This window comes from Meles meles, chromosome 1, assembly GCF_922984935.1.
Source record: "Meles meles chromosome 1, mMelMel3.1 paternal haplotype, whole genome shotgun sequence".
NCBI lineage: Eukaryota > Metazoa > Chordata > Mammalia > Carnivora > Mustelidae > Meles > Meles meles.
This window is the reverse complement of record NC_060066.1, coordinates 155014732-155040194: the sequence shown is the minus strand read 5'-3', so window position 1 is coordinate 155040194 and position 25463 is coordinate 155014732. Positions and strand designations below refer to the sequence as shown.

At 34.6% G+C, this 25463-nt stretch overlaps 1 protein-coding gene across 1 annotated transcript in view; it reads right to left on the bottom strand.

Annotated features, from left to right (window-relative positions):
• Positions 1-6708: 6708 nt before the first annotated feature.
• LRRIQ3 (leucine rich repeats and IQ motif containing 3) overlaps positions 6709-25463 on the bottom strand; it is a 222657-nt gene continuing 203902 nt past the window's right edge. Inside the window, exons 7-8 of the mRNA XM_045979656.1 lie at positions 17878-18601; positions 6709-6865 (exon numbers count right to left, since the gene is read on the bottom strand). Coding sequence (XP_045835612.1) covers positions 6709-6865; positions 17878-18601 — 881 coding nt within the window. The remainder of the gene's footprint in view (positions 6866-17877; positions 18602-25463) is intronic.

The window sequence follows — 25463 nt, the reverse complement described above, 5'->3', positions numbered from 1 at the left end:
TAAGGTAAGATGTGGGTCATAGGGCTATACACTCAAACTACCATAACTGACTTAATTTGTTTCCTTTGATTATCTGCTTCCAATTTCCCACAAAAGTTAAAAAATCATAGCACTGAAGATAATTGATAGTAATCATTTATTAATATAAATATAAATATAATAATTAATAAAACAATCATTATAATAATCTAGCACTTCTTATGGCTCTGGCCCTGTTCTGGGTGATTAAGATGAAAAATCTATGGTGTCAGTTTCAGAAATAATCATTTACATTTGAAAATTAAGGTTTGTTGAGATGAACTAAGGGTATAAGAATTCTTATTATTCTTACATTCTTATTATTCTTACCAAGAACATTGCTAGTGAGAGCACTAAAGATACTCACTGGAAGGATATAAGGTAACTTAAGAAACAACAGGAGAGGGGCACCTGGGTGGCTCAGTGGGTTAAGCCTCTGCCTTCGGCTCAGGTCATGATCCTGGAGTCCTGGGGTCGAGCCCCACATGGGGCTCTCTTCTCAGCAGACAGCCTGATTCCCCTTCTCTCTCTGCCTGCCTCTTGCCTACTTGTGTTCTCTCTCTCTCTGTCAAATAAGTAAATAAAATCTTTAAAAAAAAATATTCAAGGGGGATCAAACTCAGAAAATGGGTAGAAACCAAAGGAAGCTGTAGCAAGAGTCCAGGCTTAGCAGTGCCACAGAAATGATCTTTTGGATTGTTAATACTAGAAATTTCCTGCTGCCACTATTGAACTCTTAATGTCATCATGAATGACTTAATTGTCTCTGGTGTACCACTTTTTCGGGACTGAAAGTGCTAGCCTGAATATCAAATAGCTAACTATATGTCAGAAGCTGGGGTGAAACTTCTTTGATTTTTCTAAATTTTGTGTTGAGACAAGGGTCCATATCTCAAAGCATGACTTGGCCAAAGGTTATTTCCTCAGAAAAGGAATTCAGATGATTTAGAGACAAAAACAAACAAAAGAACTGGACAAATGTCCATCTACATCCTTCTACTGATACCAGCACTGATTCCCTCACAAAGTGGCCCAATTCTAATGTAAGTATTCATTATACAACCAAACAAAGTATACATCCAAATCTCTAATGGAAATAACTCAAAGTCTCATTAGTTACTACATCTGACTTGGAGTCCAGAATCACTATACAATGTCCATTACTCTTTAGTTCTCTTATGACATTACATTAATATTATACATATAAGGACTAGGGGAAATGGAGAGGAAGGAAAAGAAATATTACATGCAAATATATTTATGACACAACAATGTAAATAATAGAGGTTATGATCTTTATTTTTGCACATACAGTTGACTCTTGAACAACATGGGAGTTAGAGGTACCGACCACCAAACATAGTCAAAATCCATGTATAACTTTTGACTCCCCAAAACTGAAATTCTAATAACCTACTATTGAATGGAAATCTTACTGATAACATAAACAGTTGATAACATAAACAACTGATAACATGTACTTTTGTATGTAATATGTATAATATGCTATATTCTTGTGATTAAGAAAGCTAAGGAAAAGAAAATGTTAAAAAATCTTAAGGAAGAGAAAATATACTTTTGGTATTGTATTGTCAAAAATATGTGTATAAGTGGATCTACACAATTGAAAACCAGGTTGTTCAAGGGTCAACTGTATTGATGAGGCAGTTAAAATGTATGACTATCTCCTATACCCCCTATTAGTGTACCTGTTGTCAACACATCACTAGAACAGGAGATTTCACCTCCTAGATTTACCCAAGTATTCATTCCCAGCAAATTGGCTCTTGTTTGTGAAGTGTTGCCATAGTCTTCTGTTAACTTTGGCACTACATATAGCACTAAGATGGCTTGAGCTCTGTCCATACGTTCCCATGCCCTATTTCTCCTTTATAGAGACATATTAAGAAAAGGAAATTTGTCGATTCCCAGCTTAGCATGTGGGCTGCCACCTAGAGAATCTAGTCAGCATGAAACAAAGAGGTCACACCATAGGAAAAATTTGGTAAGAACTTGTGGTACTATTGCCATAGGAAAGTAGTAGCTGCCTCTTCTGGAATGCTGATGCTGCAAAAGAGGTTATCAACTATCTCTGTCTTACACATATAGGTTATTTCCATGTCTTGGGTATTGTGAATAATAACAAAAAGAACATGGAGGTGTGGATGTATCTTTAAAATCATGATTCTATTTATTTATTTTTATTTTTTATTTATTTATCTATTTATTTATTACCTAGAAGTGGAATTTCTGGATCATGTGCAAGTTCTATTTTTAATTTTTTGAAGAACCTCCATATTGTTCTCCATTCCCACCAATTTCCATTCTCTCCAATATTGCACAAGGGTTCCTTCATGTGTTTGTCAGCACCTGTTACCTCTTATCTTTTTGATAATAATTATTCTACCAGGTATGAGGTGCTATCTCACTGCAGTTTTTATTTGCATTTCTCTACTGATTAGTGATATTAAATACCTCTTCATGTGTCTGTTGGCCATTTGTATGGGGGATTTTTTTGAAAAATACCTAGTTAAGTCCTTTGCCCATTTTTTTTTTAAGATTTTATTTATTTCTTTATTTTTGACAGATAGAGATCACAAGTAGGGAGAGAGGCAGGCATAGAGAGAGAGAGAGGAGGAAGCAGGCTCTCTGCTGAGCAGAGAGCCCGATGCGGGGCTTGATCCCAGGACCCTGGGATCATGTGACTGGAGCCAAAGGCAGAGGATTTAACCCACTGAGCCACCCAGGCGCCCCAGAGACTATGTGTATTCTTAAAGTTAAAGTGAATATCTTATAGGCAACAGTATCATTGGATCTTATATTTTATAGATCTAAGAATTCTATTTCTTGATTAGAGAATTTAATACATATACATTTAAAATAATTATTAATAGATAAGGCCTTATTATTGCCATTTTGTTAATTTTTTTATTGACTGTTTTGCAGTTCCTTACTTCCTCTCTTGCTGTCTTCCTTTTTGACTTCTTGTGGTGGTATAGTTTGATTCCTTTATCTTAACCTTTCTTGTATCTACTACAGGTTTTTCCTTTGTGGTTACCATGAGGTTTACACAAAATATCTTATAATTATAACATCCTATTTTTAAGCTGATAACAATACCTTTATTAGCATACAGAAACTAAACTTTTACTTCTCTCTCCACTCACATTTTAGGTTATTGATATAGTTTACATCTTTTTTATATTGTATATCTATTAACAAATTATTTTAGTTAATAATACATAGCCAAAAAATAGACTAGTCAAGTAATAGGCAGAAAACTTTTTGAGAACATTTTTAGAGTCTCTTTCTAAGCTTGTCTTAATGTGATTACATGAATGATGTATATTTGCATAATGGCCTTTCTTCTCCTGCTGTTATCCTGTCCCTCTCCCATTACCCGCTCTGTGGAATGACTTTTGTTAGCCTCTGCAATTCCCAGACTCACTCCTGTTAGCAGAAAAATAAGCAATTTTAGGAAAATTTTTCTTCAAAGTATGATGTAAATGTATCAAAAAGACACCAGGTAAATCTCAAGAGAATGAATCATTTCTCATTAGTTTATGAAATGTTTACCGCCTTTGTACACAAGTATCACTACCATGAACTGAGTGCTTTGTTTGTATATCTTATCTATGTCTCTCTTATGTCATCGCAGTGCAAAACTAGAAACTGTATGGCCCATAAATCCTACAATTTTACTGACTGGTACTTAGTGAAAAAGTTTACTAACCCCCGGGATACACTATCAGTAGACCTGAGTTTCCATATTTATATTCTCAGTGTTAGTTTCCTCACTATCCAGGAAAGCCAAGAGCATATTTATTGGGATTTTGTAATGGCAGCATCCTTACTTTGAGTACCAAGCTCTTTGCTGATTAAATCACTATTAACTGCTGGCTTAATGTAGTCAGTTGTGTTACAAAAACCTTATCATAATTGAATTTCCTTTGGATCAAGTAAGGAACAAAGTAGGTATTCTTGATCACACTATAAGCCATGATTCAAGAACCTATGCTCTTTTCACCTTGTGGCTCAGTCATTTTTAGCATATTTTCCAAGGTGGTGAAAGAAAAGAAAAAATCATGGAGGACAGTGCATGGTACATACCTGTAGAGCTGGCAATCATTTTTACTCAGATTTCATTGGTCAAAATTCAGTCCTGTGCCACAATAAACTACATAAGGGAGGCTGAAAAATATAGATTAATTGTGTCCTGAAGAAACAGGAAATAGGTTTGTTGAAAAGTCAGCCAGTCTCTGACACAGAGACCTTCTGCATATAGAATTTGTGGGGCTTCATATTTAATAAGATGTTGTGCAGTAAAAGAAAGAAATAAAATGGGGCACCTGAGTGGCTCAGTAGGTTAAGCATCTGCCTTTGGATCCGGTCATGATCCCAGGTTCCTGGGATCAAACCTTGCATCAGGCTCCCTGCTCAGCAGAGAGTCTGCTTCTCCCTTCCCTTCTGCCTGCCACTCTGCCTACTTGTGCTATCTCTCTGTCAAATAAATAAATAAAATCTTAAAAAAAAAAAGAAAGAAAGAAAAAATATCTTCTAAACTTTTAACATGGAAAACCATATAGATGGTTATGAATCTATGGGAGTTTGGGAATATAGGAGAAACAAGATTGGGGAGGGATAAAATAACAAAAACAGTGAATTCCATTTTAACATATGATTTTAAGCCACTGAGCCACCCAGGAGCCCCTTTAACATATGATTTTAAAGGTACTTGAATGCTTTCCAAGTCTAGCACGCATTTGGAAATATAGGAGACACACTAAGTCTAAGATAGAAGAGATACAGATTTTTGATTCTTCAAAACAGTAAGTGGCAGTCAGGTCATTAGATTGACCTGGTATAGAGCTTAAATAGAAAAAGAGAGTTATAAACAAAAAAAGCATTGTTTGTAATATAACATCTGCCTTAGTACAAAGTAATAGAAACACAGAGAAGAGTAAAATGTTTTTCCTTTAAGAAGCTAACAGTTGGGTAGATAGAAATAATCAAGGATGTTATTGATAACCTGTTGTGCAATAAAGGTTATAAAAGATAAATAGTATGGCATAGGTGAATAAAGGAAGGTCAATAGAACTTCAATACAGTTACTGATTCAATAAATAAATTATATCCAAATATATCAGGCAAAATTCTATTTCTTGATGATATCGGTCTCTCCTCAAATCTTATATAAATAGATGACAATTCCTCCTATAGCTAAATAGAGAAGACTTCTGCCTCCATTACTACACATTTACCTTTATGAAGTGCTTACTGTGAAGAAGGCATTGTGTTGCTTTATGTGTTTTTTTTCCCTCAGTTAAGTTTCATAATAATACTATATGACATGTATTATCTTTCTCATTAAATTCCCCAAAGATATGTATTATTTTCAAATATGGAGTGGAAAACTAGGATACCATAGAGATTATCTAACTTGTTATAGGAAACTATATCTGTCATGTTTTTTACCACCTCACACTATCTCTCTTTGTTTTTTGAAGAATAATTAGAAATACCAGTATGAATTACTCAATTAGTTATTTGCAAAACAGGAAACTGAGAGCTGGTGACATGGAATTAAATAGACAGCTATTATTTTACCAAAATTAGGAAAACACTACAAACATTTTTTTAGCAGTACAGCATAGAGGCATACTGAATAACTGCTATTTCAAAATACTTGATTTTTGAAAATTTACCATAGACTAAGAAAATTAGAGAATTTTAAAAACAGACACATAAAAACTTGCATATATAACTGATGAGTAAAAGGAGAGATTTTGAGTGGCATTAGTTACACTGTATTAAGTGAGCATGTCATAATAATAGACATTTATTTTTCTAGATAAATGAAAAACTATTGAAAATTAACTTACACTTTACAAAGGAACTTTATATCTCTTTTATATCTTTCTTCTAATTTTATACCATGAATATGTATTAAATAGACTCAACATTAATATGTATGCTATTTCTGTATACTTTATAATCACAATTATATAATTATATGTCTTCTGTCTTTCTCTACTCTCTTCCCCCAAATGTATGCAAAGGGCAAATACATCAAAAGTAAATATACAAAAATCTTATAATCGCCAAGGAAGCCAAAAGGAATACTTAATTTCCGGTTTATGTTTGACATTTTCTGAATTTTTATAAGGATATGAATCACTGATATAATGGTGAAACTTTTATTTTGAAATAAGAAACTCAGAAATTGTTTTAACAAAATAAATGGGAAATATAATTAAATATATGAAAGTAGGTAATGAAACTAACCAAGGTACACAGTGTCTTAATAAAAGTCAGCAGCTGGGGCAGAAATTACTATGCTAAGATTGCCGGAGAAACTGAAAATAGCTTTAGGGTAACTATCCTTGGGATATGAAGCAATACAATTCATGCCTTTGCATTATTTCCTGCAATAAATTAAATAAGTTTTAAATGTTCCTTGGACATCTGGAAATATAAGGAACCTTTTGGGGGTGTCAAGTTAACTTGATTCAAATTAAGTTATGATCAACAAGAGAAACAGTTTAATTATTGTTTATATTTTAGAAGATTTATATAGAAATCCATCTTGTTACATGGAGTATTTCTTCTTTCATAGCATTATTTCAAAGTCCTTCAACTAAACATATTAGCTCTAATTCAAAAGGACCACAGATGTAACCTGGCATTGGTTCATTTTGTCACTCCTCTGGGAACTTGAAAGACGAAATTCGTTTTCATAATTGCAGCTTTTGCTTTAGCATCTTCAAATCTTTCACAAGCTTTTTGAAAGGCAATCATATCAAAAACAAATTTTTCCTTACAGTGTTTTTTATATGTTTCTTGAGCCCTAAAAGAAAAAAAATAAAGTAATAGAATGAGATACTTTTAAAAAACAAAAAGTGTAACAATCATTCAGATTATTAATGGTAAGTAGATGCTTTCAAAACAGACATACAAATGGGAAAAAATTAGAACTTCACTTATTGCATAGAATTTTATTATATCAATAATATCTATAATTTATTTAATAAATGAATACCTATAATTTATTTAATAATATTTATATTATTTCTAATATTTCTTTTTTTAAAGATTTTTTTTAAATTTATTTGATAGACAGAGATCACAAGTAGGCAGAGAGAGGGGGGAAGCAGGCTCCCTGCTGAGCTGAGAGCCTGAGGCGGGGCTCGATCCCAGGACTCTGGGATCATGACCTAAGTGGAAGGCAGAGGCTTTAACCCACTGGGCCACCCAGGCTCCCCTTAATATTTCTAAGATTTCTATTGGTTGTAACAGAATTTTCATAAATCCTGGTTTAGATTCCCAACAAGGCATCTAAACCAGGCTATGCTAAGATTTTCAGAATTTTGGGGGCTCCTGGGTAGCTCAGTTGGTTAAGTGTCTGCCTTTGGCTCAGGTCATTAAGCACAGGGGCCTGGGATTGACCCCTTCATCAGTATCCCTGTTCAGTAGGGAGTTTGCTTTTCTCTCTCCTTCTGTCCCTCCCCTTTGCTTGTGTGTGCACTCTTTCTCTCTCTCTCTCAAGTAAGTAAAATCTTTTATTTTTTTAAAGACTGTATTTATTTATTTGACAGAGAGACATGCGGTGGGGGGGGGGCGTGCAGGCAAAGGGAGAAGGAGAAGCAGGCTCTCTGCTGAGCAAGGAGCCCAGACACTAGGGACTCCATTCAAGACTCTGGTATCATGACCTGAGCAGAAGGCAGACACTTAACCAACTGAGTCACCCAGGCATCCCTAAATAAAATTAAAAAAAAAAAAAAAAAGATTTGCAGAACATTTATTTAAGCCTCACTATATCCAAGTTTCTTCTAGGATGCTGTTATGGACTGAACTCTGTTCCCACTTCCAACCCCAAAATTCATATTGAAGTCCTAAACTCAGTACCTTAGAATATTACTGTATTTGGAGATGGGGTCTTTAAGAGGTAATTAATTTTAAATGTTATCATGCAGATGGTATGAGTGGTGTCCTTATTAAAAAGATGAGGAGACACTAAGGATATGAACACATAGAACAAACATCATATTAAGACATGATGAGAAGGCAGCCAGGGAAAAAAGGTCTCAAACCTGAGAAACCAAATTTGACATACCTTGATCTTGGACTTCTAGCCTTCAAAACTGTGAGAAAATAAATTTATGTTGTTTAAGCCACTCAGTCTGTGGTATTTTGTTATGGCAGCACCAGCAGACTAATATGGACTCTAAGCTGGGAAAAGGTGAATGAGATTACCCTGTCAAAACTAGAAAATGTCTTGGTCCTTACAGGACTTCACTCATTCATCCTCATTCATACAATAATTATGTATTATAATGCCCCTAGATGCTGGAACCATAAAGATAAATATGACATAACTATGAGAGGTTTCTAGAAAGTAGAGAAATAATGAATACATAAATAATATTTTAGTGGCATAATTAAAACACTATGTAACAATACACGGATTTTTCAATAATGAAAAAATTAGTAAATATTATCTGAAGATGGGGGTAAGGAAAGACAAAAAAGACCAGATTTGAAATAATCCTTGAACTTAGTCTTGAAAGATGTGTATTTTTCAGGCAGAAAGTATAAGGGAAGAACATTTTGCTCATGTATGTTTGTTTAAATAGCATGAACAACTAAAATAAAGGCAAAGATAATAGCACAGCTTGGCAAGCTCTAAGAAGTGACAACACTCTAATTTCTGAGACAGTGGAACAGATAACTCTGAAGAAACAGACTTACAGCAGATCATAGAACTCTTGATTTATATTTACATATACTCAGAAATCTGGACTTAGGGAGTAGAAGAAAGGCCAAATTCTAGAAAGTCTGCAACTTACTATGTGATTTTAGACAAGTTATTTTAGTTCTCTTTACCTCATTTTCTTCATTTTTAAAAAGGAGATAATCCAACTCATGAGGTTTAGTAAAATACTAAATGAGGTAATACATTTAAAATCATTAGAACAGTGCCTGACATTTAATAATTCCTTTTACTGGATGGATAATAATGGTATTCATCAAGATAAGAAATATAGGAAGAGCAGCCAGATGAAAAGAAATATCGGAATTCTCTTTTGGTAATATTGTGTTTAAGGAGCCTGGCTGTCCACGTGGTAATGCTCATGTTGTTGACCAGAGAGAAGCAATGGTTTATGGATAAGAGAAAATGTAGTAAAGCTATTCTGCTTGGGGTTGAGATGAAGGTCTGCAACTTATTGTAGGATGTGGGACACGTTATTTAAACTCTGTCTGAATCATTTTCTTTATCTTTAAGAAGAGATAGTCTAACTCATAGGATTTAGTAAGAACTAAATAGCCAATACATTTAAAACCCTTAGAATGCCTGACATTTAAAAATCACTCAATGATTCGAACCATAAGAGACTATGGACTCTGAAAAACAACCTGAGGGTTTTGAAGGGTCAGGGGTGGGAGGTTGGGGGAACAGGTGGTGGGTGATGGGGAGGGCACGTTTTGCATGGAGCACTGGGTGTTGTGCAAAAAGAATGAATACTGTTACGCTGAAAAAAAAAATAAATAAAAGAAATGAGGAACTCTGAACTGTATTTCCAAAGGGATTAAAATGCTAATTATTTTTTATTTTATTTTATTTTAATTAAGATTTATTTATTTGACAGCTCCATGTTATTTTAAAGAGAGATTAATTTTTAAAATATTTCAGCAGATACTGTTGCATATTAATACCAACACTGAAAGCAGGATAAACTCAATCTTCATCATTTTAACTTCTCTCTTTCCAATAAGCACTAGCTTAATTTAAGCCAGTATTTCAAAAAGTGCTCCAAGTTCCTTCACCATTTGGGGAAGCTTTGTGGTTCCTGTTACTCCTGGTTGTGACAGTGTTTGGTTTAGTATCTTAATTATTATAAACATCTGAGATGAAATAAATATAAAACAGCTCGTGAAATCAAAAAAAAAAAAAAAATCACTCAATGAAAATTTGCTATAACTATTTTGAATCTGGATCTCTAGAGAGTAGTTATATCTGGACATGGAGCAGAGTAGAAGTCATGGCAAAAGGGACTTTGCACATGTAATTAATAGTATTAACTAAGTCTAAGAAATGTATTAAAATAATCATCATACAGAAAACAATTATAAACTCTGGACTAGATGTAAAAAACAAACAAACAAAAGAACACAATGGAAACAAAAAAACTAAACTATTAAAAAGTACTGAAGAGTGAGAAATAACAATCTATTATATTTATATATGCCAGGATCAAATAATTGGAAAATGAAACTAAGAAACAATTCTATTTACAATAGTATCAAATAAACAAAAACAAATACTTAGGTATAAGTTTAACAAAAGATATACAAGGCTTATGAGTGAAAATAATAAACTATTTTTGAAAAATTAAAGAAGATCTAAATTAATGGAAAGTTCCACCATTTCACGGACTGGGACACAATATTATCTAGATGTTAATGATCCCCAAATTTATCTGTATAGGCAATGCAACCCCAATGAATATGCTAAGAGTCTTTTTGGTAGAAATCAACTTTTAAATTTGTTTTACATTTATAGAAGATCAAATTTAGATTAAGATTATATTAAGATATAATATTAAGATGAATAAATATTAAACTTGGGTATTTTGAATTTACTAAAATTTCAATTCTATGTCAATGCAAAGGTCTGATATTAATCAAAGCAATCTTGGGAAAGGAAGAACAAAGTCAGAGTTTGTATTTTCTTATTGCTGTGTAACACATTACCATAAAGGTATTGCATAAAGGTATTGGCTTGTAAGAACAACCACTTTATTATTTCATGGTTTTAATGGGTCAAAAGTCCAGGCACAGCATGGATTAGCTAGCTGGGTTTATTGCTTTGGTTCTCACAAGACTGAAATCAAGATGTCAGCCAGGGCTGTGGTTCTTTTTTTCTCTTTTTTTTTTTTTTTTTAAGATTTATTTATTCATTTTAGAAAGAGAGTGCACAGAGGAGCAGAGAGAAACTTTAGCAGACTCCTCACAGAGTTGGGAGTCTGATGCAGGCTCAGTATCAAGACCCAGATACCATGACCTGAAGCAAAACCAAGAGTCAGTCATTCAAATGACTGTGCCACCCAGGGACCCCAAGGCTGTGATTCTCATCCAGGATATGAGGTCCTGTTTCCCAGATTCTTGGTTGTTGTCAGAATTCATCTCCTTCTCATTCTTTCTGCATAGTCTCTTCATCTTCAAGGCAGCAATGTCATATCAAATCCTCCTACTTTGAATTTCTCTGCCTTTCTTTTCTATTACTACATGTAAAGGCTCATGTGATGCATTGGGCCTGCCTGGATAATCCAAGATAATTTCTCTATTTTAAGATCCATGAATTAGTACCCTTAATTACATGTTCAGAGTTCATGTTGCCATGTATGTACTGTTACGGGTAAGAGGAAAAAGAGAACCAAGTGAGGGAGAAGCTAAAGTTGGAGGCCATACTATTAATATTAGTGTAAATTTACAAGCTAGTGATTTCTTTTAGTCATTTTAACCTGAACGCAAGGCATAGAGATAGTTGGATTATTCCAAGGTAGGAGCTGGGGTGGTTAGCATTGTGGAGGCAATGAAAGGAAAGGAATTCAGAGACACTTAATGAAATGGAGTGAAGAATAACTGATATGAAGAACTCTGGAGGACATAGTAGAAACGAAAAGAAAAGAAACATTTAAGGAAGTTTATTTGAGGCTTGAGTGTCATAATATATTTGAATAATTCATGTGGCGAAATAAAAGAAGACAAGAATTGAAAATATAGAATATTTTTTCATAAATAAGCATACAAGGATTTAAGATTTACGAGGTAGGGCAGTTCCAAGTGATGAGGAAGCTTTTACATGTCTATGAAAATGAGTTTAAAGGTTGTTGAGATCCAAAAATATTAGGCAATTGGGAGGGCTTTTCTTATGAATTTGGAAGTTCACTGTGATTACAGCTGAAATTGGATGAAGAAAAGCTTTATAAATCAGGATATAAACACCACAGTGAATGAAGAGAGTAGTCTAGGTGGTAAACTGATGACCAAACTCAGGACAAGCAGAAGATGACGTAATTAGATAAAGTGCCTTATGTGCCAGATTTTGCATGCTAACTGATACTTTATTGCAAAATGGATACCCTGCTATTCTCCCCTGAGAACTTTCATCAAAGTATGAATAAGAATATTTTGGAAATTTCATGACCAGCTTTTACCTGAGATATATATTTTTTCTCATTTCAAAGTCGCTTTTTTTATTCATTCTTAAATACCCTTGTGGGTAGTTTATCAACTTTCTAAACTAGAGCTTTATGGTTCCTCTTTCTTTTTTCATGCTTCCTAATTCCACAGCAGGATCAGGAACTACATTCTCAGTAATGACTTCCCTAGCTATTGAGATTCATCAGAATGCTTTTAGGTCAAGTGTTTGATACATTAATGAAGAATCAACCAGGAGAAAAAGAACTGAAAAACTGCTGAGGTCTCTGGCCAGACTTTACTTTTTTGACTCACAGCTCTCTTCTGCATGTTGATACAAAATCTTTACTTGAAAAACACTTATAATAAAACTCAGTAATGTCTTTTAGGACATGTTACCTACATAGCCAGAATATTGCCTTATTCCTGTGTGTTTTCAAGGAGATGGATAATATCTTTGCAACAGCTTACAAGAGAAGATAATTCAGTTAAGATACATTAGGAAACTCATTTGACTCTGTATCCTCTACAAATTAATGATGGCCAGGCATTCAATTTGCTGTGATAAAACTAAGCTGATTGAATTTCTCTAACATTGATTTGCACTAGATTTGTATTTTGATATACTAGACTAGCTTTCATTCTCTTTTCCAAAATATATATTAAATTATAGAAAAATTATTTCCAAAAACCATACACACATACACACACACACACACACACACACACACAGAGTATACATTAAGGAAAATGTTTTTAAATTTTGGAGGAGAAATATATAAAATATTTTCATACTTAAAAAGATATTATATAAATAATTTTAGTAAATAGTTTAAAAATTGCTTTTAACTAGGAAAAGGCAAATGCTTTCTTATTACTTTATGCTCTTTTCTAGTACAAACTACTTTTTAATGATAACATTTAAAATTATAAATGATTTATTTATTTTATAATTCAAAGTTGTACCTTTTAATCCACTTCACCTATTTCACCCATCGCCCTACCCACTTCTCCTCGGGCATACAGAGATGAAAAGTATAGCATCAGGAATAAAAGCAATACTATTATAATAATGTTGTATGGTGACAGATGGTAACTACACTTATGGTGGTGAGCACTCAGTAACGCATAGCATTGTCAAATCATTATGTTGTATACCTGAAATTAATGTAATACGATATGTAAACTATACTTCAGCAATCAATTTTTTTTAAATATTTTATTTATTTATTTGACAGACAGAAAGAGATCACAAGTAGGCAGAGAGGCAGGCAGAGAGAGAGAGGGAAGCAGGCTCCCCGCTGAGCAGAGAGCCTGATGCGGGGCTCGATCCCAGGACCCTGAGATCATGACCAGAGCCGAAGGCAGAGGCTTTAACCCACTGAGCCACCCAGGTGCCCCCAGCAATCAATTTTTTAAAATGTAGATGAAATAAGCAGCAATATGGATCACTAAGTATTTCTAGGCAAGCCTTAGACATATGTATTTACACAGTTTGGATAGTTAAGAATGTCACCAGGATAAAACTGTGACTTGATAAGCTCCAATCTAATATCAGACAAATTTGTGTAAAAGATTTCGAAAGAGTAAAAAATGATTACTGGGGATCCTTTCTAATGCACCCTTCAGAGTTATCTGTGTCTTTCAATCTCATTGATCTATTCTACAACCCCATATAAGTTTAAGAAAACTATGAGTAATACAAATGATCCTTGTCTATAAAAGTATAAGCAAATTTAGTCCAGTGGAGTTATAATTATCACTGATGGATAATGACTAAATTTATTTTGGCATTCCTGATTGCCTTTATATATACATGCTCCTAGAATTGTCATCTGAACTGGCTATAACATCTTATTTGTTCCTTAATTAGTTAAATAAAATCTTTGATGTGTTCATTTTATAGTGTGAGTTACAGCTTATGCTCTAAAAAAATCCTTTGTAAAGAAGTTTTAATATATATACAATGGAATATCATTTATACATAAAAAGAGGGAAATCGTGCTGTTTGCAACAACATGGATGGACCTTGAAGGCACTATACTAAGTGAAATAAGTCAGACAGAAAGACAAATATTATATGATCCCACCTATGTATGGAATCTAAACAAACTGAACTTACAGATCACAGAGAACAGATTGGTGCTTGCCTGAGGTGGGGGATAAGGAGTAGGTAAAATGGGTAAGGAGGTCAAAAGACACAAAGTTCCAGTTATAAAATAAGTCATGGGATGTAATATATAGCATGGTGACTATAGTTAAGAACACTGTATTCATATTTAAAATTCGCTGAGAGACTAAATCTTAAAAGTCCTCATCACAAGGAAAACAATTGTACTTACGTGTGGTAACAGATGTTAACTAGACTTATTGTAATCATTTTACCATATACAGAACTATTAAAACATTATGTTGTACACTTGAAACTAATATAATGGTATATGTCAATTATACTCTCCATAAAAAAAAATCCTTTGACAACTAATACAGTTTAAATTTATTAAATATAGCTTAATGTATTTTGAGTCAATATTAATTTTCAGAGCCTTTGCAGCACTGTCTAGATTAAAATTTAAAAATCATCATGAAACAATTTTTAAAAATTGTTTAATTTGTTTGAGACAGCTTTGTCCCAAGTGTATTCTGAGGATTAGCATTCTGAGATATTTCTTGAAATGAAGGTTCTGTGGTAAAATGCATGTTTAAAATAAGTTTTATTTTTTTAGTAGCATTCCTAGTGGTCTTTACCATGTGACTGTCCACTGAAATTACAGTTCCTTTCTAATTTAATGTTTCTTAAGCAACTGCACTTTCAATCGTCCCTCTTCAAAAACCTCTGCTATGAGTAGAGAAATATTCACTACCTCCTTCCTCTCCCCGTCAGTTACCTATTCTGAACTCTCGAATTTTGCTCATCCACTTTGCCAATAATGATTTCCCCCAGCACGTTGCTTTTCCAAATTCAAATTGACAACTGTAGGGGCGCCTGGGTGGCTCAGTGGTTTAAGCCGCTGCCTTCGGCTCAGGTCATGGTCTCAGGGTCCTGGGATCGAGTCCCGCATCGGGCTCTCTGCTTGGCAGGGAGCCTGCTTCCCTCTCACTCTCTCTGCCTGCCTCTCTGCCTACTTGTGATCTCTCTCTGTCAAATAAATAAATAAAATCTTAAAAAAAAAAAAATTGACAACTGTAATTTCCTACTTCTATTTTTTTGTAATGATTCAAGTATATGCTTATACCTGCCACTGATCGGTGAGTTCTTAGAGCATCAAGAATATGTTATTAATTTTTATATGGGGGTGTTGGGGAGAATTGAAATGAATTAACACTTTGATATTTAGCTATGCTTTCTCTTTGAAGATTACTCTCATCTATTTATTACATACCATTTAACTAGAAATTTTAATTTTGTCTTGAAGTTCTTATATTATGCTTGTATTATTATTTAACTCTGGTAGTCTTATTGCCTGGTGACTTATCTCCCACCTAGATTTTCAGTTATTGTTGTCAAATAATCTTTATGTCCCCATATCACTTTGACATCTTCAATAGCTGAAAATGAATTACCATTTGAATGATTTGAATGGAAGGTGTTCCACAGTAGAAATGCCAATGATGGCAGAGAGATAGAAAAAAAAAAAGTGTAGGAAAAATTTATTATCGTGAAATAAGCACTTATTTTAGGATAGATACCTATTCTAATAACTAGTGAAGCTATTTTCAAAATTTGGTTAATTATATTTTTAGTATATATTTAATAATTCCAGTTATATATCTTCACTACACGTTCTGAAAAAATACACATTATTTCTCATTCCAATGGCTGAAGTATTAAGCACACTAATACACATATGTATATATACAGTATACATACATATATATGCATACATTATACATGTGATATAGATATAGATACAGATATAGATATATAGATACACACACAAACACACACACACATATATATATATATATATATACACACACACACACACACACACATATTATTCCCGAGGGATCTAGTATATGACTTAAATGGACTTACATGCAACCATTACTAATTCAAAAACTTTTGATAAATAATAAATAATTTATTGTAATTACTCAATAAATAATTACTGAATAGATTTTGGAAACTACTATACTAGTTTACAGACTAGTTAGGAAACTATTGTACTAGAAATGAAAAGATAGACCAAATTATTTTATAAAGGTCTTTACAAGCTAAACTGATAAAGGCCATCTTGGGGTAACTGCTACAACTGAGATCTAAATCAAGTACCATGGGAGAACCACCAAATGAAAGGAATTAATTCAGACTGGAAGAACAGTTGTGGAAAGGTAAAAAGTACAGGTACCATTTCAATTGGTTACTAAAGGATGAATAATAATAGGATGAAATTTGTCAGTGGTTTTACAGTTTATACACTGCATGACAGGGGCAAATAGGGGACAAATAGAAATACAGTCACACTCAGCCAAGCATCGGCCACTAGTGATGTGTTTCCGTGGAGAAATACGTGCCTTGTCCTTCTCATACATGCACTAACCCCTCACCAATCTGAACACTCGAAATCTGTCTAATTTGCACAATAATAATAGAGGCTTGTGTTGCATAATAATATGTAGATAGCACTAACATTATGGGCTTGTAGTACTCTTTCAAAGTTCATATTTTAAGAAAAAGGGGATAGAACTAGTAAGGTAACTGGAATAAGAAACTACAAATTTGGGTAGGGAATTGGGAATAATTTAGTCTGTATGGAGCAAATAGTGCTGTTAGGGGAAGAGGGAAAGGCTATAGCAGAAAATTTAGTGAGACAAGTCTAGTTAAATTGGAACAAAGTATGATGTCTGAAATGCTATTCAGATTTTATTCTGTTGGACAATGGCAAAGCATCAATATACTTAAGTAGGAAGTAACTTGATCAGAACTTAATTTTAAAAGACAGTTGTGGGCAGGTGCCCAGATGGCTCATTCAGTTAAGTCTCTGCCTTAGGTCATGATCTTATGGTCCTGGTCCTGGGGTCGAGCCCATGGTCAGGCTCCCTGCTCAGCAGGGAGTCTGTTTCTCCCTCTCCTTCTTCCCAACACCCTCCCCGCAAGCTCAGTCTCTCTCAAATAAAATATTTTAAAAAGTAAAAGACAGTTGAAGCTTGGCTAGAGAACAGATTTGGGTTGAAGAAAGGATATCTTGAGAATGCAGATGAAACTCTCAATTTGAAGGATAAATTGTGAATCTTAGAATGACTCTGAGTCTGCATTAGAATGGGAGAAGTGGGATTGAAAATGATCAGTTTGAGACTCCTTTGAGAGGTAAAATGAATAAGGAAACCTATTAGATGTTGGCAAGGAGAGAGACTGAGTTGTAAAAGACTGGTTTCTAGCAAAGGTCAAGAGGTTAATGATGATTGTCATGTAAAAGAACAACCATTCATTAAGAAGCAGGTTTTGTTGGTTGAGGGTGGAAGAAGGATGAGACGGAGTTGTTTTATTGTCTCATCTTTGGTAATATATAAGAATATTTTTGTCCTTTTGTGTTGTCTCTATTTTTCAAAGAGAATGTTATAAACAAAGTACTGTTTATTAGGTCTCAATACTTAGTATACAGTATTAACATGTAATTGACTTAAAAGCCTCTATAATATCAAAACTGCACTTACCTGATTTCCTTCATTTGTTTTAATAAATTCTTTTGATATTTTTCCATTTCTAGTCTTTGCTGAACAATCAGACATTTTTCTTGTAAGACAGCTTGATTCTTCCTCAATCTGTCCATTTTAATAATTCCTTTGGATAAAAGAGTGCGCTCATTACTTATGTTTTGAATTAATAAACGGTCTTCAGCCTTTTGTTTTTTTTCTGCTAGAAACATAGCTCTCCTCTCTTTAACTTTTTTGAGGTAATTGAATCTGTCCTGCCAAAGTTGTAGTAAACCATTCTGAATTGTCTCATTATCTTTTGCAATTAGTTTTTGTGCAGCACTTTTTTTCTTATTTAGGTTTTCTTGAACAGTTGAGCGAATTCTTTCTTGGGCACCTTGTGCAATGGTGATAGCTGCTATTCTTTTCTTATGGCTTTCCTGCTTCTTTTGTTCTGAGTAGTATTTATCAATATCCCAAAGTGTTTGGAGTTTTATACCAGTTCTGTGTGCTGTAAAAAACTCTTTTCTTACATTACTCTTCAACAGGATGTCTTTTTTATTAATTGCTGGGTTTTGATGAGTAGTAGGAAATGGCTGGACATATGTAGGAAAATAATATTTTTCTTTCAATAATGCCGCATACTTCAATGAATCTGAAGTATGTATGGGTAGTTTGAACACTGATATCCTAAAACTGGCATCCAATTCTTCATTCTCACTTTCATCTTCAGACTCCTTCTGACCTACATCATATGGAAGACAAATATAATACATTTCACAAATGCTAAGCAGTTTATTTTCTGCCCCTATTGTTTTGAAAGCTACATTAATAAAGTTGACAAGAACATGTTACTGGCTTTATTAAGGAGCATTTTGCCCACTGATGTTCTTTGTAAACTTGTGTTTTAATAGTGATTTTGGTGAGGGAAATCACTATTGAAACCATTTAACACAAAAATGCACTGATTCCAGTATTTCCTGCATTATCTCTCACAATCACTTAACTGGCAATGACTGAATAGCAGTATCTTATCTTACACTTAGTACTTAATGGTACATATTATTTTTACACTTAGTTATTATTAGCTCATACTTGCAAAGGACTTTGTAATCCATTTTACCTTATTTGTCTTAACTGGTAGAAATGAATAGCTACCATCATAATTGTTTTTTCTCTTATTGGACACACAAATCCCTCAACCTCCTTTGCTATTATGTATAGTAATGAGACCAAGTCCTCTCTAGTAAAGTGTGAACAGAAGTAATATGTGTCATTTCTGGTCTAAGGAAACGAATATGTTTTCTCTATATTTTCTTTCTTCTTCTGACTCACTAGACAGAGATAAGGATAAGGCCCTAGAAGATGGTGAATCCACAGTGTGGAAGGAGCCTGGCTCCCTGAATCACAGCTTGAAAAACTATGTATTCACCAGGATTAATCAAACTTGGACATCATTGTTCATATATTTATTTTCTGACAAATCGAGTTATGAATATAGGATCAGTGGCAAATACAATTTTTTTAAAAGTTATGCTTATTGGTCTTAGGAAAAGAGGTTTCCCATGTTTAGCTAATTCCCTCTACCAAAATTACATCTCTACTAACTATAGTCTACAACAGTTTTATATTTTCTAATAGAAAATTATCTTAAAAAATTTATATGTCAAATGCAAATCCACTGGTAGAGGTTTTATGGAAGTTGAAGTGACCATAAAGAACAGTAGGACCTAGGTGGCAGCAGGGAAGAAGCAAATAGGCATGATTTTCACTAGGGGTCATAGGAATATTAACATTAGAAAAGGAAGCAGTCTAAAGTGAAGTAGAAAATCAAGTCTAGCCAGTATAAAAGGTAATATACCAGGATACAAAGTCAAAGTGTCTTGAAAAGGCTATTAAAAGTTTGGGTCCAAAGCAAGGCACTAGACACAGAGGAACAAAATACAGAATTTCAGTTTTAGAGTTCTAGAGTAAATAGGATATGGTCTGGGGAACCACCTAGAAAAAGTATTCTTTTGTGTTATTTGATTTTATGTGTAAATCTTGGCATGACAAAGCTGACCAAGAATAAAAAGATCAGGGATAGAAAACACAACTTTAATAAATTACTAAAGATTCTGATCATCGATTTCAATTCATATGGGGGATTGGGATTTTTTTCCCCCATACCACAAAGCAATGCTCCAACACCAGCCAGGTGTCCTGCAATTCAAATTAATTCTGACACTCTGTCTACCTGGAGATAGGGTCACCTCCCATAGGTTAAAGTTTTAGTTCTACAAAATTGTCCCTAACCCCTTCAAACAATCACAAGTCCAAGTTATCACCTGAGCTCTGACAAACTGGCTATAGATTAGAGATTCCACTAACCCCCGCCTGGGTTCAATTTGCTAGAGTGGCTCATAGAACTCAGAGAAACATTTTACATTTTACTTACTAGATTACTGGTTTTTTATAGAAGGATATAACTCATGGGCCGCCAGACAGAGAGATGCATAGGGCAAGATACAGGGAAAGGGAACAAAGCTTCCATGCTGTCTCTCCAAGCACACCACTCTGCCCAAATCTCCACGTGCTCACCAACATACAAGTTCTTAGAACCCAGTCCTTCTGGTTTTTTATGGAGGCTTCATTACATAGGCATGATTGATTATATCATTGGCCATTAGAATCAAATTCAATCTCCATCTCCTCACCACTTTCCAGAGGTTGAGGGTGGGACCGAACTTTCCAACACTCTAACCATGGGGCTGGTTCCCCTGGCAACCAGTCTTAGGTGTGATCCAAAAAATCAGCTAACATAACAAGACATTTTTGTTGCTCTTCTCTTATCACTTAGAAAATTCCAAGCATTTTAGGAGTTCTGTGCTAGAACCAAAGACAAAGACCAAATATATTTTTCTTGTTATAAATCACAGTATTACAGTTACCAATATACATCAATTTGCTCTTTAATAGCTTAATGCAGTGAATAGTGAGACTGCAAGTTCTTTGAAAATAGAAGCCATACTTTATAGTACTACATATATATTAACTACATTTATACTAACTAGCATATACTAACTACATTTACTTTGTAGATGGTGACTGAGATGTCTCTCATTGGCTGATTGAACATAATCCCATTAACACTTTTCCAAAGTCTCCCATTTTCAGGGTACCCGGGTATCTCAGTCAGTTAAATGTCAGACTTTTGATTTCAGTTCAGGTCATGATCTTAGGGTCGTGAGATCGAGCCCCACAAGCGGCTACACAGTGGGCATGAAGCCTGCTGGAGTTCTCTCTCTCCCTCTGCCCCTCCTGTTAGCATGCACCCACAAGCTGTCTCTGTCTTAAAAAAAAAAAGAAAAGAAAAGAAAAGTCTCCCAGGTTCTTTCTCTGCTTCCAGACATTGCTCACTGCTATAAAATACATCTTCCTAAAACAGGATTCTAATCATATCATGCCTTCCACCCAAAGGGAAACAAAACCTTTATGGTTCTCCACTTACAGGATGAAGGATGGTTCCACTTTTAAGCCTAGGATCCTTTATCATAGGGAAAGAGCTTCATTTTTTCCCCTATACATACACAACATCTTCCCATCTTTGGCACTTTGCTTATATTATTTTGTGCTTTGCCCAGTATGTTGCTTTCCCTATCTGCATATGTACTTAAATTCTATCCATTATTTAAGGCCTCTTCACATGTCATCTTTCCTTATTCTTTACATAAAGAATTGGTATATTTTATTAGCTCTGATATCAATCCCCTCTCCTCATAGAATTTATAACAATCTGGGATGCCTGGGTGCCTCTGTCAGTTAAGCATCTGCCTTCTGGTTAGGTCATGATCTCAGGGTCCTGGGATCAAACCCCATGGGCTCCCTGTTCAGTGGGGAGTCTGCTTCTCCCTCTACCCTCCTGCCACCACCTGTGATCTCTGTCTCTCTCTCAAATAAATAAAATCTTTAAAAACAAAAAACCTTATCATAATCTATTTATATTAAAGCTCTATGTAGAAATTCTTAGACATAGTAGCAAGCTAGATATAAGCTCCATAGGAGCAGGATTCATGTTTTCTTTCATCCTCCATTCCTAGCCTTTAGCCTAGTATTTTGCAGAGAGGAGGGTCTTTTCTGCAGGCGTGGAGTAGTGGAGTAAACTAAATAGTAGATGCCAAAAAGTACCTGTGTTGGATAAATAAATAGATGAAATAATCTTGTTGCTCAAGAGTAATTTGTCTTTTATAGTGATAGAAGTCTAAAATTTGGAGACAAGCGGGCTGGATTTGAACCCTATTTTTACCACTTAAGTGGCCTAGGCAAGTTATTTAATTCTCTGTGCTTCAGTATACTCCCCGTAAGATGGATATAATAATATCCAATTTATAGGGTTCATACAGGATTAAATGACTTAATAAAATGTAAAATGCCTGATAAAACTTGATATTTATGTATTAGAACAATCCTTAAAATGAGTAAGAGCCACATGTTAGTTATTATTATTTTTTCATTATACTTTATCTGGAAAATTTGGAGCTTATCTTATCTCCTTAATTCCATCAATAGTATAGTTCAAATAGCCAGATAATCTAATAACGAGTGGGGAAAATACAGCAAAGCACTTTTATTACTCCTTTTAACATCCAATGTATATCGAAGTATAGAATATACAGGAAGCCTTCTTTGTATGCTTATTTTGTTTCAAGACTTTATAATTAATCTCACTAGCTATTATAAAAATAGAAGCCAACTGATGGAATTGTTCTCATCTTTTTATAGCCAAATTTATAAACCTATCTGCATGTTAATGCATTTTCATCTTCTACCCTGATACGATTAAAAAAACACCCTTTCCTTCAGCAGCAGCCAAATTTTTCACATGTACTTTGGCCCCATCAGCCTTTACTTTCCCTTCTCCAATTATCTTAATGTTCTCCTTTTTTTTTTTAAGATTTATTTATTTATTTGAGAGAGAGAACGCACAAGCATGGAAGCCATAGGCAGAAGGAAAACAGGCTCCCCACTGAGCAAGGAGCCTGATATGGGACTCAATTCCAGGACCCTGGGATCATGACCTGAGCCAAAGGTTGCGACGTAACCAACTGAGCCACCCAGACGACCCATGTTCTCCTTTATCATTGACTCTCAACTGGATCATTCCCATCAAACCACCAATGCAAGCACTACAACATTCTCTTGATCCTCATTGCCCTCTAGCTACCATTCCACTTTTCCTGTTCAATTTTAGAATAAAAGCTCCCTGATATGAGGATATGGAGATGCAACATGGGGGGTTAGGGGGATAGGAGAAGAATAAGTGAAACAAGATGGGATTGGGAGAGAGACAAACCATAAGTGACTCTTAATCGCACAAAACAAACTGGGGGTTGCTGGGGGGGAGGTGGGGTTGGGAGAGGGGGAGGGGGGTTATGGACATTGGGGAGGGTATGTGCTATGGTGAGTGCTGTGAAGTGTGTAAACCTGGTGATTCACAGACCTGTACCCCTGGGGATAAAAATGCATTATATGTTTATAAAAAATAAGAAATTAAAAAACAAAAAAAACAAAAAACTATTGAAAGGGTTGTCTCCTTTTCATCACCTTTTATATTTTTTCAGCTTATTTAGATATGGATCTTACCTCTACGATTCCCATCCAAAGTTTGAAACTCTTTCTACCAAAGACTTTCATGGTGATAAACACAAAAAGAAATACATTTTTTTTGTTCTAATTTTTTGTAACTCTCTGTAGTGCTTAACACAGTTGTTTCTCCTTCTTGAAATCTTTTTTTTTTCTTTCAAATTTTGATTTTCAAATTTCCTGAAGCTCTCCTGATATCTTAATGAATTCTTTTTTCTTCTTCTAGATTCTCTGAAGCTCCCCTGATTTTTCTCTAGCTTTCTGATTGCTCTTGATTTGCAGATTCTACTTTGTCCAGCAAATCTCTGGAGTTCTTGAGGACTTGATATTAGGTCTCCTTCCCATCTACAACTCTCTTCTTAAATAAATCATACTGACAGCTTGTATCAGTCTGTGCACTGGTAACTCTCATATTTATCACCTCCACTTGGAAGTCTTAAAGGTATTTTTTCAAAGTTGGTACATTCAATTTTTTGCTACCAGAAACCAATTCCCACTAAAATCAGCCCTATTTCAGCAAATGCCACCTGCTAGTTTATTCTTCCCACATCAATTTTATCAATTAGTATATAGATTTAACCTCAGAAATGTAACTAAAATTAACTAATTTTTTTTCCTCCATTTCCCTCCATTAGCTTCCTTCAGGTTTCTAGCAGTTCTTAGTTTGACCAACTGCAGGGGCTTGAGTACTCTCCGTATTTCCCAATGCACAATACACTTCATTGCCCACATAGTGATCAAGTCAGAGTCATCTCTTAAAACTTTGTCTTTAAAGGCTTGTGGTTTACATATGACCTCATGATAAAAGTCATTTATTTTCCATAGCCTACAAAAACTTACATGATTTTATACTGTTGTACTTATCCAACTACTTCTAACCACATCTATAATGCTTAGCCAAGACATAAATGATTTGTGGGTTAATTCTCAGGCATTATTTAGAGTGCCAGAACTATAAATGATAACAAGAAGTTCAGTTTCCTCTATTACAATTTTGCAAGTGAAAAGTCTGATTTGACTTAGATAGATAAATATGTGGGTACCACCTACTATTAACTAAAGTCTTCAAAAAGTGAAAACAGTGCTGGCTTAAGAATCATATAGTCTGAAAAAAAAAAAAAAAACAACCAACAACCTTCAAGTCTAGTAGAGGAGACAAATGGATAAAGCATGTATCTTCAAATTCTGTAGCTAATGGTGAGGTAAAAGTACATGTATACAGGAAGCATTGCAACCATAGAAGAAAGACACTTTACCCTATCTGGGTTAGTGAGCTGGTTGTCAGCAAAACTGTTCTGGAGAAGGTAACAGCTGGGCTTATTTTTAAAGAGAGTCTTTGTTTTATATTTATATTACTATAAGTCCACGTTTGGGGTATATGGGAAAATTCAATGAATTTGCAAAAGGTGTGGGCAAGAGAACAGGAAAAATGTTATTCCCAGGATGGGGGATCATAAAGATACAGATGTGAAAAAAAGATATATGTGAAATTTGGTTTTATAAAATATATAGTCAGCAGCTATTATCAGCAGTTAGTTGCTACAGATGTCCAGCAAGCAGGTGGATAAATGAGCTGAATCTAAATGCTGCAAGAGAGGACAAATCAGGAGATAAATATTTGGAGCCAATTGCAGAGGTGTTATAGGCAAAACTGTAAGCATATTCAAGAGCTACAAGAGAAGTCAAGATGAAACCTTGGGGAAATCGATTTAATATGTACATGATAGGTAAGCCAAACATTAAGGAGAAAAAAATCTGTGGCTATAGCCTTTTGCTATGTAAGCCTCTAAAGAAATCACTACATGTAAAAGAGACTTGGCATATGTATACACCTAGTTTGCCATGGGAAGTCCCTGTCTTTGCCTGCTGTCCTGGTGAAGTTTATTAACAGCAACTGCTTTCGCTCTCAGAAGTAACACACTTTGGAAGGTAAATCATTGGGTCGCCTTAGCTATAGGGACATTGCCCAATAACAGACAACAAGT